Source organism: Plutella xylostella, chromosome 21 (assembly GCF_932276165.1).
Source record: "Plutella xylostella chromosome 21, ilPluXylo3.1, whole genome shotgun sequence".
Lineage (NCBI taxonomy): Eukaryota > Metazoa > Arthropoda > Insecta > Lepidoptera > Plutellidae > Plutella > Plutella xylostella.
Window position 1 is genome coordinate 536,308 of NC_064001.1, and position 19,240 is coordinate 555,547.

Here is a 19,240-nt window from a genome sequence, read left to right on the forward strand (position 1 = left end):
ATCGGATCTAATGAAAACCATTGCTGTGCCAGTAATAAAAAATAAAACAGGTGACATATCAAGTAAGACTAACTATAGGCCGATATCATTAGCAACAATAATAGCTAAAACACTGGATAGTTTGCTTGACTTACAATTAAGTAAATACATAACTTTGCATGACGCGCAATTCGGCTTTAGGCCGGGACTATCAACAGAGAGCGCAATTGTAAGCCTTAAGCACACTGTTTCATATTATACTAGGAGGCAGACGCCTGTATATGCCTGTTTCTTAGATTTATCCAAAGCATTCGATTTAGTATGTTATGATTTATTATGGAAAAAATTAAATGATAGCAATGTTCCTCGATGCATTATTAATATTTTTAAATATTGGTACTCAAACCAAATAAACTTTGTAAGGTGGGCCGAAACTAAGTCAGACTCATATAGGCTACAGTGTGGTGTAAGACAGGGTGGCCTGACATCGCCTAAGCTGTTTAACCTTTATATAAATGCCCTCATAGTCGGGCTTAGCAACATGCATGTCGGATGTCGTATAGATAACACTAGCGTCAATAACATCAGCTACGTAGACGATATGGTGTTGCTGAGCCCGTCCGTGAGGGCCCTGAGGAAGTTGTTGGGCGCGTGTGAGTCGTACGCCGCGGAGCATGGCCTGCGGTACAACGCGACTAAGAGCGAGCTCATGGTGTTCAAGGCCGGCTCTAAATGTCCCGCGGAGGTGCCGCCGGTGGTGCTCGGCGGCGCGCCGCTCAAGCGGGTGAAGTCGTTCAAATACTTAGGCCATATTGTTACCGAGGATTTGAGCGACGACGCCGATATGGAAAGGGAGCGAAGGGCGCTGGCAATCAGAGCAAATATGATAGCCCACAGGTTTGGGCGGTGTACGGAGGAAGTGAAGTTAACGCTTTTTAAAGCATACTGTACATCGCTTTATACTTGTAGCCTGTGGTCTAAATATACTCGAAAGTCGTTTAGCGCCCTTCGCGTCCAATACAATAACTCGTTGAGGGTGTTGTTGCGGCTGGGGCGCCGCTGCAGCGCGTCGGGCATGTTCGCGGCGGCGCGCACAGACTGCTTCTACACGGTGCTGCGCAAGCGCTGCGCCTCCACACTCGCCAGGCTGCGCTCCAGTTGCAACAGCATTCTCGCCGTTATAGCAGACAGGTATGACGCGCCACTTTTTAAACACTGGTGTAAAATAATTGTACACACGGCAACGTCAAATGGTCGGCAGGGCACACTAACGTAGTGTATATGTGCACACTAACGTTGTCTATGTGTGCATAAACGCAGAAATCGGTTTACACACCAGTAACAAACCACACACACACACACACAACAGCACAAACGAGTTTGCGCGTAGGCAAACGCCCGTATACCAGCTGTGACATAAAAATATCAACCGGTAGTGTTAGTGAAATAGTTATAAAATTGATGTGAAGCAAAATTTCACTACCTGTGTCTATACACTTCGTAGCTCATTGGTAGAATGTTGGACTAATGAAACATAGGTCGTGAGTTCGAGTCCACGGATGGTTATTTTTATTTAACTTAATTCAAATTTTGCGTTAATTTAAACACTGTTGAGTATAAAATTAATATATTTGAAACTGACAAATGACTACAAGCTGCATAGCTGTCGACTATTTCTCTTCGCCAAAAATATATGATTCGTTCTTCATTTGAGAATTAAAACCATTCTACCCTCATACAATATGAATAAACGAAATTTGTTTTTAGTTTTAGTTTCAATTCACCTCTGCGTCTGCAAAGTGATTCACTTTGTGATTTGACAATTTAATTAATTACTCTTCGCAGTCAGTATGGAAAGTCACTTAACCATGTTCAAAAAGGCGGAGATAATCGTATTTATATGAACAAAACATTACAAAGTGAAATCGCAAGACGTTTAACGGTAAGTAACATAGAATTGTAAATATTTTATTTGACTGTTAGAATATTTGTATTTGTATAAGCTAAGTATTTGTTTTTTTTTGTTTGCAGAGGAGAACTGTTCAATTATGGGTTCACCGATACGCAGATTCGGGACATGTAGACAGTAGTCGTCTATACGGATGCATCACCACGCCATCGAGATATCGTAGCTGCACATAGCGCTGATCCGTTCTGCAGCACCCGTTCTACGGCCACAACACATAATCTATCCCTACAAACCGTACGGGTTCACTTGCGTGCTGCTGGGTTGCGGTGTCGGAAGCCGACGAAGAAAATTGCTCTAACCGATCAGATCCGACGATGTCGAAACAGAGTGCATTTTGCGACTGACTATTTTAAACTTTGATTGGTGCAACAATGTGATGATATTTAGTGATGAAAAGTCCTTTAAGTCAGACAAGGATGGATGGTAAGATATTATGGCGAAAAAGTGGTGAAAATTATAGTTATTGGGGTTAGCTCAGTAATTTTTATTTTTTCATTTGTATAAGATTTTAGTTATTTTGTTAAATACTTATTATTATTTACAATTATGGGTAAGCCATGTGTTAATGATGTTATTGTTACTGAGGTTGGAATAAGTTATCTTATTTCTAGCTAATTAACATGTTGATTCATATAACTAATGACTTGCCTATTTACTTTAGTAAAACAGCCAGTCCATCCTTTTCTGTAGTTTATTATGATTTAAAACTGCTAATTGAAAATTTTCCTTATTAATATAAACTACAACTATGTTTTAAAACGAAAAACAACAAAAACGTAACATCCTTAATGTTTATGTTACGGCAAGAATACATTTTGTAATTTTAACACTTAATAACTTGTTTCATTTACTTTCTGTGTTGCTTTTATTCGTATTTACTACAATACTATTATTAGCCATATTAAAAAATAAATTAAATCTATAAAAAAAAAACAAAAAAGGAATTTTGTAAGTTCAGAGGGATTTGAACCACCATACCGATTATTGTAAGTCTTGTATCATACCAACTGAGCCATTCAATCTATTGCATGGCATTGCAAAATTTTGCTTCATATCATAAAAACAATGAATCATTGTCACTGGCACAACTACATGCTTACAATATCCGTGTGTGGGTTGCCCAGAACTAAATAATTACGTCGACGTCGCTGACACACACATACACTACCTACGTTAGTGTGCCCTGCCAACCATTTAACGTTACCGTGTGTACATAGAAATAGTATCTACTAACTTAGTTTGTAAGTACCATTGTTACTAACCACATATGGATCTATGGTCTGAAATAAATGATTTATTATTATTATTATTATTATTATAAGGTACTAGCAAAATTTTGAAGAATCCTGAAAGTATGTATTCGTCTATAATTTTTAGGATAGTTTTGATTTAGCTGCAAATGTTATTCTTACTTCAGTTCAATGTTATTCAGTCCGTAATTGAAAAACTCGATATTTCCAAGTTTTTGATCACTCCCTTAAAGTCATACTGAGGTTCTACAGGTGCCAGCTGTGTGACGCTGCAATGATCTGCCGCTGCAGCACTGATACGTATTTCCACAAAGTTTCATTAAAAATTCAATCACGTGACCTAACCCTAGAATATTACCTGCCAAAGGAGTTATTTAGAAATAGGAGTAACGTTGCCTACGACTCAGACAATCGTTAATTTGATTGTCCACACCATTGAACAAAATATTAAACGCTTTACTGTTATTTTAATAAATGATTTGAATTGAGAACCGAGTCGACAAAGAAAACACACAAAATACCACAAATTTTCAGAAATAACATAGTAAAATCCCGCGGGACACCAACACAATTTTCAACGTATTTTATTTGTAACATCTGACGAGCCCGTTTTAAACGCTGAGTGTCTTGACAAAAAATAAGTATAATATGCAAAAAACAAGTAAAGCTTTTTGAAACGTTTTTTGTTCGGTTCCGTCTTATTTCACGTAAATTCCTTATACTATAAGGCTTATAGTTATCACGCCATTCCGAGATGACGAATCTGCTGACGCCTCTCGATCGTTATAGACGTAGATAAACGTCACTATATCGCGATTTGCCATAAATACGGTTCTGTGATTAGTGGAAGGCGGATTAAACGATTATAGACCCGTGAAGCGGTAGTCAGTAAGTATAAGATAGCTATAATATATCCATATACTTAGTACCTACATAGGTATAAAACATGGAATACTGATTGATGTATATGGCTACTGGTTACGACAGGAGTATCGATAAATATAAATAGAGCTTAAATTTCAAATTCGTGATAAATACAAGCATGAAGTATACCTAATAATAAAATGGATGTCAATGTTTATAGCGTCACCAATGCAATTACTTAGTTACGCAAATTTATTTAATAATCGAGCAGTTAAACATTTATGCTTCACCCATGTGCTGTCAGCTATAACTAATAACCGAACACCGTAACGACTCATAAAATTTCTGAACCTTGGCCCACAAGCGAGCGAACAGTGCGGAAATCAATGTCTTTTTTATCACCTTATACGAAGATTGTGGAGAAAAATTACCGGTAATATCTGCATACCGCCGCGTTGCAAATTGTGAGTCCATTCCGGGGACAAATGGTTCACTCGCTGCGACGTGTGAACCGTAAATAAGGAAAAAAATGTGACGCGACGTAATCTTTTCGTAATTTGTCACGGTCGCCGCTAAACTTTTTACAAGCACCCCCTCCCCTCCCCTCCATCCCTACACACCCCCTCACCTCAGAGAATACTTCTTACCATTTATATTTTGCCGGAATTTATTACGAACCCAGGGTTTTATTCATTGTGAGAATGTAAGAGCATTTTGTCCCTTTCGAGGAATTCGCGGTACGCAATCCCAATGATTGTAAATTTATTATGTTCAAATTATGAGTTTTGATCAGGCTTAATAAATTATACTTCTATATATGCAGAGTTACTTTTTATTCATTTTTTATACAATATAGTAACTTGTTACACTTTCCAGAAGACGTCACTACTTTAGTGCAGCATTAAGGGCCCGTACAGGGTGACGTGCCGCGCCAATTTTGGGTTTTCAATGCTCTTCACACAGCACACGCAGTGACACGCACACATGTAAGTTTGCACAGTGGGTCGATAAACTTTTACTCGCCAACTTTATTGACAATTATGTTCAAGTACATTTTGGGTGATTTTAGGGTAAGTAAGTATAATTCTTACTTACACTGGTAGGCACCAGGAAAGAGTAGAAATTAATAGGGGTGCCACTTTACTCTATACTCGGAACCCGATTAGCTTTCTCAAACAAATGTGGTATTTACTTGTAGAAAGGTAACTAAAAGTATTAAAGTGTAGATAATAAGTTTCGGGCATCCTCCAGCCAACTGAACCCCGACGACAAAGCAAAGTAAATACATAGTGTCGCAAAAGGGCTATACTAAGCCAAAAGGGGATGACTCAAGGGGTCATTCTGAACAACTTTTGTTCTACGAGATTTGCAAATTCGCGAAAAAAAATATTCGTTTTCCATGGTAAAAAGTCACATGTCCAACAAAGTTTCTATGAAAAAGGTTTTTTTTTGTTAATTTCCAAAACTCGTAGAGCAAAAGTTCAGAATAACCCCCTGTCTTACTCCTTTTTACCCGACTGCCGAAGGAGGAGGGTAATGTTTTTTGATTGTATGTATATATGTATGTTTGTCTGTTTCTTTGTTCCCTCCTGTAGCCTAAACGGCTTGATAGATTTTGATGTATGAGGTATTGTTAGAAGCGTATTGATGGCGCGATGCCTATAGGCTATGTGACGTTCCATTAAAATGTACATAGCGCCCTCTTGAGGACATAACGTGATGATCGAAAAAATAATAATTCAACTTTGCCGTGTAAGGTATCAAATGAAAGAACTTGATTTTCACATTACAAAAATATGCATATTGAAGGTATTTAAATAACAACACCAAAATTATTGAAATAAAAAATGATCATGAACTACCTACCGACGTAAAATTTCATAAAATAAAAACAACTAAAAAGTTACAAATAAAAAAATACAATTATAAAAAACTAAAAACCTGACTGTACGCTAAAAACATGAAAACGAGTCCCAATGTTAATGGAAAGTATCGCAGGCGGGGACCAACTTGACCGCCACTCAAGGCCGTTTTCTAAGTAACATTCAGCTAAATGGTGAACCCTCTGCTGGTATAATTTGTTTATATACCGCTTTTTCAATACCTGTAAGTACATTTTTTGGCAGCATAATATTTTTACTTAATTTTAGGGTTTCGAACGTCAAAAGAAAAAAAGCAACCGTTATAGGATCTCTTTGTTGTCCGTCTGTCTGACTGACTGTCTGTCACCGCCCTTTTTCTCAGAAACGGGTAAAGATATCAAGCTTATATTTCGCATAGATGGGGAGTACCCCAAAAAAAATATTATGGTACTCCCTGTCCCACACAAGTAAATTGGGGCTTATATTTTTTCCAGTTATTTTGATGTGTATCCTTTTTTTTTCTTTGTTGTTTTGTATAAGTATGTGTTTCTTTTCTTTAAATCTGTATTTTTTTTGTTGTTGCTGTCTATGTGTCGAAAAAATGTATCTTTATCTTCAAATCACGCCATCTATCGTTTGTTTTTTTTGTGGCTACTGTCTATAGAAGAAATTCCGTCATTGTCAATTTTACGTTACGAATTTATTTTTATTTATTTTATTTTTATTTTTACATTTTCGTGGAGAATCAACAGCATTTTGTTAATAAATAATTATTACTTATGAACACATAACAACTTGATGCCATTAACAGAATGAACTTAGTAAACCCAGTAAACCTAACACATCCAGAGGAAAAACAAAATCTCTTTCTCTCTCTCTGAAAAACATACTTAATAGCCCAAACTCGATGCTTTTAGCTATTAACATCTTTGAAATAAAATTGAACCACCACCGTGTTACTGCCCTCATCAGATCCTCACGAGACCATACCTCAACCAGCACCAAGAGACTGTATTTTTGATCCCTAACCTAATGTTCGTGCGTATTGTCATCACTTAGATCCATTCGCTATATTCCTGCTCCTCATCAGACCTTTACGAGACTGTAATATCACGAGAATATTGCACACTATCTAATTTAATTTAATGTATTGAATATACTGGAAGAATTATGCTTCCTCAATTTCAAATCAAATTATGTTGGTGTCATAAAAGTTGAAAAAGTGCATTGACAACCAATGTGCAGTGATTTTGTATCTGTACACGAAAAGATCGCGAGCTGTCAGTGCTGCCTAAACCGACGTGACCCTTCTTTGGAGGCCAGCGGCCAACTGAGTCAAACGTCACTTGTGTTTATGATTTTATAACACAGAAAGCCGCCATAGATATTTGTATGAAGATTTGAGGGAAAAAAATTGCTCAAGTTTGGGATTAATTTACACAAAATAAGTGTGTGTTTATTAAAAAACAAGGTATTTAGCGCCTAGTCCAAGCCTTTAACTTTATAATATGATAAAAATCATATGAAAATTCTTAATAATTACGACACAGTTGTTACAATACGGGAGTGTGATTGACTGGTTTTTCTTGATATTCTGAAATTAATTTACAGTTATCCATAATCATTTACTTAAATTCGAATGATTCAGCACCTAGCTAGACTCTTTAACTACCTGTGTGATTTTTTTCAAGGCTGTAGAGCATCATTTACTACATAATTCTATGACAATGCCAACCCTCGATTCCCTATTGCAGACCCTTAAATAGCAATCTCGAACTCATATCAAAACACGCAACAACAGCTCTAAATGAGAACCACAGTTTTTATGATCTCATCAAACTGGACACTTCTCACTTCTCATACTTTTACTAATGACGTGTTTTATAGATCTCTTATTGCGAATAAAACAAACGTTAGTGGACGTGATGTTTTCACTTTGGTTGTATGTTTTTTATGACACTAGAACTTTCATTAAGTATTTGAATCATTAAAACGCGTGTCGGTGTGCACTTCATCTGAGGCAGCTAATCAATTAAGGTAGGTATAGGTATTAGATATACATGAGTTAAAAAGTTGAAAATAATCTCTAGGAGAATCTTTCGCCATAAAATTTTCTTTTCTGGCCTTACACAGACTTTTTAAAATGGTGAAAAATAGTTTTTCCTGTTTTTTATATTTCGACGTTTTAAAAAAAAGTATACCTTTGAATAAAATGTTTGGACTCAGACATAAAATATAATATGTAAAATAACATTTTGGGTATTTAACTTTTCCCTTAGAATTTCAGTCCAACTAACGCCATCTAGTTTGTGGAAGAGAAACTCTTTTGAATATATCTTTGGTCGCCATTCGTCCTCCTCCGTCATTTTCCGCAAACCTAAACTTGTCCGTATTAACCTTTGTACTTTATGAAAAACTCCTGAAACAAAAATACTAGGTAGGTACACCGTTTTTGGGACCTAAATGTCTAAGCCCTTTCGCTAAAGTACCGGCTATAAATTTCACCCGCATCCTCGACTTAGTAACTTTTTTGTACAAAAGCGTCATGATTTTCGGGCAAAAGACCAAAGTCTTAAACGGCCTGATGCTTTATGACAACGAGCCCTATTCCTTGCCCGAGGGAGGCTCCAGAGGTCGCATCGAGAGGCTCTGGACGTGGAGGTAAAATTGAAATTCTTTGTGCCGGTCTAGACGGAACTGGAATTTTATAACCCCACCTCACCTGCCTACGTACGTATACATACATGCTTCTCGAATAAGTAGGTAATCGTAAAACATAACTTCAGTTACACGTTACACGTAAACAGATATGATGTGATATTGAGTAAAGCCTGGGACAAAAAAATAAACATGATATGTTTAGAAAGCCGCTCTATATTTTTTACCTTGATTAAATTGACAGATACCAATATAATACTTAAATTTATATATTATATTTTCTCAAATATACGTAACAGTAAACAAAGCTAAATATTATACAACTTATTCATTTAACCTTTAGCCGCATACCTAAGTAGTTTCATATTTTATTTCGACTATGTTATAATGAGAAACATATCTTGTTACTATATCCACTCAAGTAAATACACGTAATATTTGATGAAAAACGTCTCGTGTGCGTTCATCCGGAGCTTGTTAGTACATAATGTATATGGAAATCATCGACGAACCGAGTTCCACTCACTCACTGAGTAATCGAGTTCTAGAAAATACGTACAGTCAACCAACAAGATCAAGACCTACTTATATTCACTGAGGTAGGCACAGTGTGATGTAGACTCATAGGTGGAAGATAAATGAATCATAGAACGTTTACATTATTTATGTCACCCATCAGAACTACTGAATTATTTTATTGTCTGATTTAAAAAAAAAAAACTCTTTTGCTGACTGTCCTGCTTGGTTACGTATTCATTTGTCCATACCATCTTTATTGGATTATGCCAATTTTATTTTTCCTACAAAACTGTTCTTTGTTTTACAGTAGCTCTAATATAGTAATAACACATTTAATGTATACAACGAGAAAATATATTTCATCCAGGATAACCATTAATTGAAAATGATAAATAATAAATGAATGCTACTAGGTATATAGTGTATTGTATTCTAGTGAATCCTAGTTTGTAGCAAAGTTACGAAAACGTAGGTGGTCTGAAAAGTTTCCGACCTAAACGTGAAGATGGCAGCACACATCAATTAAAGTCAGGGAATGTAACTGTGCATCTTTTGACAGCAACACTCGAGTATCGAGCTGTCTTAAAATATTGGTTTTTGAAAGGGAATACCCCTACGCAAATCAAAGATGAGTTAGATTCTGTGTACGGGGACTCTTCACCGTCATTTGCCACTGTAAAATTTTGGGCAGCCGAATTTAAACGTGGCCGTAAGAGCTTCGGAGATGATGAACGTTCGGGACGTCCAAAAACTGTAACTACTGACGATAACATCGCTAAAGTTCTCCAAAGGGTGTTAGACGACCGCCGAATTAAAGTTAGAGAGATAGCAGAGGCACTGACAATGTCCAGAGAACGTGTTTGTCACATATTAAATCAAGATTTAGGCATGAGAAGGCTGTCCGCGCGTTGGCTGCCGCGTTTGCTAACGTCAGACCAACGACGTGTTCGAATGAACATTTCCAATGCTCTGTTGGCGCAGTTTAGGCGCAATAAATCCGTGTTTTAGCGCCGCCTTATTACTGTTTGACGGGCTATGAAGAAGAATAAAAATAAATTTTAGGAAAAAAAATATTGTATCTATGTTAGGTCGGAAACTTTTCAGACCACCCACGTAGGTTCATAATATACTTAGAAGTTCCAGGTATCCTAGATCCTTTGAAGTTGCAGGTGTCTAAATATCTGATATTCATAAATCTACTAGCAGTAACTACTGGTAGTCGGTATTTACGTGAACATAAAAAGGTGACTAGAGTTGACTAGACATTATGCCGCTGTGGGGTTGGTTGTATGTAGACCTTGTAGATGTCAGTTAGGTGTCACTTGAATAACGGAAACAGGAAGATTATTCATATCTTTCGTCGGATTTCATTCAGCAGTCAGAAGGTAATATTGAAGAAGTATAACCCGCTCCCGCTCCCCCGTCTCTGCTCACATATCGCGCACTGGCGTATATTTAACGCGGCGTTGCGATGCCATAAATCGCCAGTATGCCCATAAATAACGATAAACACGCATTTTTCGACTTGTTTATTGCTATTCACTGAAGATGTATTGATGAATTGCCCCCGAGCTTTACATTTTGAATACGATACGGAGCCTTGTGTCGCATGAGTTATGGTTCAAGTTTGTTACGACATTTTCTATTTACTTGTTAACCTTTGGTCCGTATATCCTGGCTGAAGGATATGGAAATTAGAAGGTACCAAACTTTGCAGCGCCTTTGACGGTTTTCTCGTGAAAATTCCTTTGGATATTGCAGTCAATACCTACTAATCCGAGAAGGGCAAAGTGAGCTAAACCACTATTAGGACATCATTTTACTTATGTGAATCCATATTATGTCAATATCAGGTAACAATTTTAAATAGAAAGGTTCTTTTAGTGGTAACTGTTTCTCCATGAAAACACGTGTTTCGCTGATTCTGATATTACAAAGTTGAGGAAGTAACCCTCATAATTTGTTACGACCCGTAGAGCACACCTGCAGCCGGGACCTATGTGCCAGTAGGGAGTATAATATAATTATATGTACTATATACTTATACGAGTATTGGTCAAGTACGAAGCGCATTTTAACACGCGGCCAATAACCTACAATGGATGTTTGACAAGTAAACGTGAGTAGAAAGACATTATTTGAAAAATATTTTAGTCCAGTCAAGGAATGAGGTGTAGAGTGCGTGAGCAGGTAACTAAGCGATTCCTTCAGAAACTTGTTCAGGGGGCTTAGGTTGTTAACATACCAAAAGTCCTGACACCTAGGTGATGAGCGGGGGGAAGGAGGGGGGATAAAGGTACGAATTTTTGGTTTTTAGCTTATATCTCGAAAACGGTGCATCAGAGAGAAATATTTTCAACTAATGAAATGGAGCTCTTAAAATTATCTAAAACTTTTATATCATATGTTTTTTTCAAATTCCTAACCGTTTTCGAGCTATTACCCTCCACTATGCTATTTTATTTTCACTACCAGCTTCCACTATGTTATTTTATTTTAGACGTTTCCTTATGTCTGGTAAGTAAAGTTCGTTTTCCTTTGCAGTCGTCAAATATGTATGGGATATCGAATGTCAAAAAACCAATAATATAATGGACAGAGTATAGGTATAGTTTTCTACTGAAGCAGTTTTTACTGGTCCTTCCTTTCCGGCGTGGATCACTAAAAGATATATTTCTTCTACACGAAGCAACAACTTATAAATGTTATAATTAGTTGTGCAACTTTCGCTCGGCGCCGAATAATTGAACACACAAATCACGCGGAGAAACACCTGGGATGAGCGGACCCAGGAGGGTCCCTCTATACTGACGAAAAACGAACGATCGAGAGCTGTCGCTCAATCGGCACGTTTAATAAATAGAAGAACGGCTCTGAAACTTCGTTTTTCGTCATATACCTAGACTGAAACCCAAGGTCTGAGGGCTGCTCTTGCTTAAAAACAAATTATGAACGAAAGCTCTCATGCAATCGTTATGTTTACTAAAATGAGATAGAAACGTATCGTTCCGGAAATTAGTTTTGTTGAGCTAGAGTGACCACCCGCGTTTTGATCTCAAGTCGCAAATTGCGAGGGCAACTAGGTAGTTAATTTTGAAAATAAATCATTTTTCATTAATTACGGCATCAGCACAAAATATCCTTTGAGAAATAGCATAGCACATATTAAAATAGGACACCTAAATATCCATAGGTAAGTAATCTACTGATTTTTCACATACCTACAGACACATAATGTATAAACTACAAAATAATATAATAATGCATGTAGTTATACCTAATAATATTTTTTACTAATTTAACACAAAGTCTGAAACTCAGGCTACAATTTTAACCAGATTTCTATTTGTTTCAGCTGTAACCGAATGGGGTTTCAATTGAACCGAAAACAGCCGGACCACAGACCGCGCCCGAATCTGAACATACATTTATGTACTCGCGATACGGATCATTCTCGTTTTATATATTTTATTTTATTTTATTTTATTTTATTTTATTTATTACCTTGCTTAGAATTGAAATTAATATTTCAATAGAACATTTTAGTTTCATACAGTTGTAAAATTTAAAACGATATAGTTAGGTACTTATAGATTAACATACCTCACATAGAAATAACAAAACATTCAAACAATAATAGGTACAGTGATAAAATGAAACCAGTGGTCTTCTTAATTGTTTGTTTGTAAAATATATAATTTCAGTAAACCTTTTTACTCAGAATAACAATAGATGAAACCCGATGACTGTATCTACCTATATTATCAATTTTGTTGCGATAAATTGATTCTGATTACGCAGCTACAATGCTACAGACTACAGACAGACACAAAACTACACCAAACTTCTAACACACCTCCTCCTTGGATTTGCATCAATTTTTTTACTGAAATTGCCTGAAACCGGAGCGGTCCGGAAAGGTCCGTCGGCTCGTCTCTCAAATTAGTCTGATTTAACGGCGCAATATTGTTGTATGCACGCTGAATACTAATGCATCTATTGGACTATCCGGCCGCCGGTCCCTTTTATTAATGCTTTATTTTATTACCTGACCCGGTTGGCCGGGAAGAGTGGGCGATGTCCTTTATGCTTAAGCTAAGGATGGTTTTATTTTGGTAAGTATGTTGGGCTTGTGCGAGGAAAGCAGGTACACGTTGAAATATTAGGTTGATTCTGAAATATAATGTTAGGCTGCAAATACTGTTACTGAAATAATTATGGTTTAATTCGAACTGTACCAACCGTGACACCCAAAATTATCCAGTTCATTACACTATGTTTTATCTTTATGATGGTTTCATTTCGGTGATTCGCAGCTAAATTTCAAAAAACCAATTTACTTACTTTATTTTTCGTTTTATAGTTTAGTTTTTATAGTTCGTTTATCGCATATAAGATTTAATAGCAGCGTTTTACCTGAAAATAAAACGCATATTAAAATACTTACCTTATTTGAAGCTTAATATTGAGATAGGCACTTCCGTTTCCGTCCATTTGTACCTTTGCATCAGTATCATGACAGTCAAATAGCGTCCATATTCGTTTAACTTCTGTCACCTGTCAGAGGCGAGATGTTACGTCATCGCCACCATTGGATCATTGTCTCAATAATCACCAGGCAGATATGAAAGTTAAGCTTCAAATAAGGTAAGTATTTTAATATGCGTTTTATTTTCAGGTAAAACGCTGCTATTAAACTACTAGACCGTTATTTGAAGCTTAATATTGAGAGATGTTTGTTATCGTCTGGTGGCTGAAAGTTAAACAGTGACTTGTTTAAAATAAAAACGCCAATGTGATACAAAGAAAACAATTTATTACGGTTATGAAACTGAAATCATAATTAAGTATATAGAATTAGCATTCTAAGCAATAACATGTAATAACTCTAATAACATCATATAAATCATTATAATTTAAGTATCAACTGCAGAAAACAATTGACTTACAGACGGCAAATCGTTGGACACAATCACTTCGCGTCTATAAAATTTAAGGAATGTATTTCCTGAACGCCAATTTCCACGTTCTAAAATCTCATCCATGGGATAATTATCAATCCAATTTCTAGAGGCCACTGCAGACCGTATACTTCCAGGTGTGGCCATTATATTAGCCTCTTTAAATAAACTTTTGATCCACCCAGCTATTATAGTGCGAGATGCCCCTTTAGCGGCACCTCTGAATGTGACGAAGAGATTAGATACCTTGGCCTCATTTCGTCGATCATTAAGTAAGGTTATGGTTCTATTTACCCAGAACACAGGATTCAGGTTTTGATTATCATGATTCTCAATTAATTTCCAACCTGATTGTCTGTAATCACTGTTATCAGTCTTTGAACCGAAATGGGGCCAAAGTATAATGCTATTGTCAAATTTTGAGTAATGGGCAGGGTCTATATGAAGTAAAGTCAAATCGTGTACCCTTCTGCCCGAACATAGAAGCAATAGGGTAGCCGTATGTCGCAAAGTTTTAAACACATCATTAGGACCTATAACATAATCAGATAAAAATGAGGATAATTTAGTGGCATCCCAAATTGGTGATTTCTTTAACATAGGCTTTTTTAAAGCTATTGATTTTAAAATGTGCTTTACTAGGACGTGGGAACTAAGGACACTAGATGTATCTACATTACACAGTGTGGATACAACCGATTTATGTAATAATATGGTGTTGTAAGCGAAGCCCTGTACCAAATGTAAATCTGCTAGAAATTTTGCTAAATCAGAGCCGGAAGGTGTATGGGGATTAATATTATTGGTCTTGGACCAACTCAACCATCGTTTCCACGCAACCTCGTATGTTTTTAATGTCGATAATCGCCAGGAATCTTTCAATAGTGATAATTGTTCTGGATTCCAGCTTTCTACTTGTTCAGACCACCCCAACACTTCCATACTTCGAGCGTCATCTCTGCGACGTTCGGAGGTGGCAGGCCGGTCGATGTGTCTATCAGGTAACTCTGTAAGTTCCTCAATGTGAACGGGGCTGCGAGAGATCGGGCTTTGAGATCTGCGCGCCAGAACACCCGGTGCCAGCGAGGGACTACTATCAGGAACGTTCCTAATGACTGGTTGAGATGTGCCAGAACCTTCGGTATTAGGAATGGTGGAGGGAAAATCCACGCGAGAGGGTAATTCCAAGGAACACTGAATGCGTCGTGAAACACCGCTTGGCGATCCCTTAGGTCTAGGGTTACATAATTGAACACCACATGGGCTGCCTCCGATGCAAACAGGTCTATCATTGGCAGGCCAAACTTTTTGAACACAATCTCCGTGCATGGCGGTAGGAGGTGCCACTCTGGCGGTCGCCGATGCCTGGACAGATGATCGGCATGGTTGTTGAACTTGCCTGGAATGTGATGAATGCTGAAGTCTATCCTGTACCAATCTAGAAGGTGTAATATCTGGTAAGTTATTTCCAGTAACGGAACTGATCTCGTTCCTCCCTCTTTTCGCAAATAAGATACCGCTGTCTTGTTGTCGCATTGCATCAGAATGCAACTGTGTCTCATTAGATGGGCATGGCTCTGCAGCGCGTGCAGTATTGCAAGCATTTCTTTTTGATTGCAATGCAGTGTTTGTTCTGCCTTGGACCAAACGCCTGAGAGAGCATGATTGTTTAGTTGGGCGCCCCAAGCCAGGTCCGACGCATCTGTTGTCAGGAAGTGGGTGGGCGGAGGGTAGTGCAAGGGCGTCGGGAGATGACAATTCAGGACCCACCAGGAGAGCTCCTCTCTTACAGGTTGTGGCATGACATACAGATCGTTTGTTAGGTTCTGAGGTAGCGAGTTCAGGAACATGACCAGTTGACGATGATTTAGCCGACCTCTTGGTACCGCAAAACTGGCAAAGCTCAGAAGTCCTGCCACTCTCTGAAGATCTTTTATGGTGACACTTTTTTGTTCGAGAACTTCGCTTACTTTTTTGACAATGGTGACACACTTGTTTTCTGGGAGTACCTTCCGGTTGTCCCAAGGGTCCCATACGATACCCAGATAAGTTACGCTCTTCTGAGGTGTGAGGACAGACTTTTCGAAATTTATTTGCCAACCGAGATATTGAAGAGTGGAGATGGTCAGGGTGACATGCTCTTGTAGAACTCTTGCACTTTGATGAGCAATTAAATAATCGTCGAGATACGCTACTATTCTCACGTTCTTCTCTCGTAATATTTGAGCGATCCAGTTGGTCAGGATTGAGAAGGTTTTGGGGGCTGTACTTAACCCGAAGGGTAGACAGGTCATTTCTAGTAACTCGTGCTCGTAGATCAAGCGTAGGAAGCGCCTGTGACCTTGAGATATTGCCAGGTGAAAATATGCCTGGGACAAATCTATCTTGCATAGCCAATCTTTTGCCTGAAGAAAAGTGGGTATTCGGTACATGTTTATGAGGTGAAATTGATCGACCAGTACAAACTCGTTCAGGGCTTTTAAGTTGAATATCGGGCGCATTGTCCCGTCGCTTTTCGGAACCAGGAATAGGGGTGATATAAAACTGGGCGAGATCTTGGCAGTTTCCAGAATTTTTTGACTTTTCATCTTGGCGATGAGTTCTGACATTTCTTTTGAAACTGGTGTGTGAAAAGGTCCCTTGTCCAGATTCGGATGTATAAGTGGAGGTTTTTGAAGAAAGGGTATGCGATATCCTTGAATTATTTTTAATATTATGGCCGGTGCTCCCAATTCTTTCCACTGCCGGTAGTACAGTGTCAATTGGCCAGCCTGAAACTGATTCGAGTCATTGTTTTTGCCTTTTAGGCAAAGGGTTTCCCCTTTGGGGGGAAGATGAGTATGGGCGCTTTCTCGCTCCCCTTTGAGTACGATCGGGCCGCGAGCCTCGGTTGTTGTACGTTCCTCGTCCATGTGGGTTCGGAAAGCTTTGAAAATTGTGGCTTTGTTCCCTAGAAGGGTAGTTTTGGCTATTATATCCACCCCGCGAGGGTGGGTTTTGATATTGGGCATGAGAAGTGGTCGGACAGCAGCCACTATGAGTGCCACGCGATGACACTATTTTTCGAACGCCTTGCCCCCGCGAGGGGTGACGGTTCATTTTAGAATTGGACCTGCTTTGAGAATTGGATCCACCTGACACAGAAGGCCAGAAGGCTTTGCGAACTCCCCCGGTTTTTTCAAGGGTAGAAGTAAAAGATTCTGCTTGAAATAAATGTGTTGAAGACGGGGGTATTTTGTTCAATGCGGCTTTAACTAAAGGATCTTTTGCTTGACTAACAATAGCTTCCCTTCGCATTTCAATACTTTCAGCTCTGTGGCCACATACTAGTTGCAAAAGGTCAGCGGACACTTTGTGAAAGTCGCCCTTTAAAAACAATTCGTCTATTTTTAATTCGAGGGATTCATAACTAATGTTACTAGATTTTGCCCAACCTAACAGATTGCGAAAGCCTTCTTGCAACGATTCCTTTTGTTTTAGAATGCAGAATGTTATAGCTGCATACGCCTTGTCCGAATAAGCTAGATGGCGTAAGGTGTCATATGTTTTAACCTCCTCGTTTGTTTCCAGTTCTGTGAAACCTGGAGCATGATTATATAGCTTTTGGGTATCGGCGTACCGTACATCCGACCATGCACTAGTCTCTAAGCGTTGTACCTCCAGTAACATTTTCAAAAATACATCAGGTGTCTTTGGTATAGTTGGTTCCTTTAATTTGGTTTCGATATCAAATGTAAACTGAGTGTTCTCATTAGGATCATTACGACCATCACCCTGTGGTGAATCAACGTACATATCACCACTGACATCTGAACACAACGATAAGCATTCGTGTGAATTAGGGTCATTATTTACAGTGTTGTTATTCGTAACAAAATTCTTGAGCTCACCCACTTCCTTGGATAACTTTTGTATCAAGCGGCGGTCGCGCTTGTTCCTCCTGCGGCGGTGGCGGCGGCGCTTCCGCTTGGAGCCCTCGCCCGAGGACGAGGTGGAGGAGGTGGACGAGCTGCTACTGCTGCTGCTGCGGTCCCGGGTTCGCACCCCGCTAGGCCCGGCCACAGCCTCCACTCGACCCGCTTCTGTATCATCCATTCTGTAAACAACTGTTCAAATCACAAAAGGTCCATGTAACTGATACAAGCATAGTACGATATAGTGCAGAGAAAGCTGACCCCCCTCTCATAGTAACAATGCTTCTGAGTGGGGTCAGGTTTATCTGCCTCTTACTGTACAAGAAAAAAGTATATAAAAAACATTCACGAACGAAAATCTCGTTAAAATTTGAAAGAAAATATGAATTTACGTATATTTAAGGCAACTGTTATTTGTTACAGCTTTAATTTAACCTCCATCGTAAAATAGCAAATTTTATTTAAATATGTTGCAGTAACGGTTATAAACATCGCTGATCTATAACTTCCTTTAACTACGAATTTAAACGTGTAATTTTATTATAAATAATTAAAAGGAAGCATAATTCGAAATATTCTTACCGATACAGCAAATCAGAAAATAAAATGAGGGTACTTACATGATAAAGGCAAAATATTTTACCTTACTTTGATACCTCACTCCACAATTCTGACTTTCACAGTATAAAACACTTTTGAAACACTTATTTATTTTATTTCTGAATTTAAATTTAATTATAATTTTATTTTTAAAAATATTTTACGGAGCGCAGCTGGAACACAGTTGCCCGGACGGAAATTATTTCGCCAATGATCCAATGGTGGCGATGACGTAACATCTCGCCTCTGACAGGTGACAGAAGTTAAACGAATATGGACGCTATTTGACTGTCATGATACTGATGCAAAGGTACAAATGGACGGAAACGGAAGTGCCTATCTCAATATTAAGCTTCAAATAACGGTCTAGTAGTTTAATTAAAGTTGGAAATCTTCCGTTTTAATTACTTCAAAATGGCGGTGGCTATGAATCTTACTATTAGTTTTAATGATGTTTTCAAGAATTCTCATTTCCCGAAATTGGTATAGTGACTTTAGATCTTCGACATTAATAATTTTATTAGGGTTTGCTTTATAACTCTTGACTACAATTTCCACTTCATACAACTACATTTTCTTCGTCTGTTTTATTCGACACGTACCTAGCGTAATTTTAAACTACACATTTAAACATTCATAATTTACACTTATCCATCATAGATAG

The 19,240-nt window shown here is 38.1% G+C and overlaps 1 protein-coding gene across 1 annotated transcript; it reads left to right on the top strand.

Annotated features, from left to right (window-relative positions):
- Positions 1–520: 520 nt before the first annotated feature.
- On the top strand, positions 521–17,654 carry LOC125490185. Its single transcript, XM_048628642.1, has 3 exons — positions 521–876; positions 949–1,170; positions 17,633–17,654. Exons 1-3 carry the CDS (start codon positions 521–523, stop codon positions 17,652–17,654), a joined length of 600 nt encoding a protein of 199 aa, XP_048484599.1.
- Positions 17,655–19,240: the final 1,586 nt, after the last annotated feature.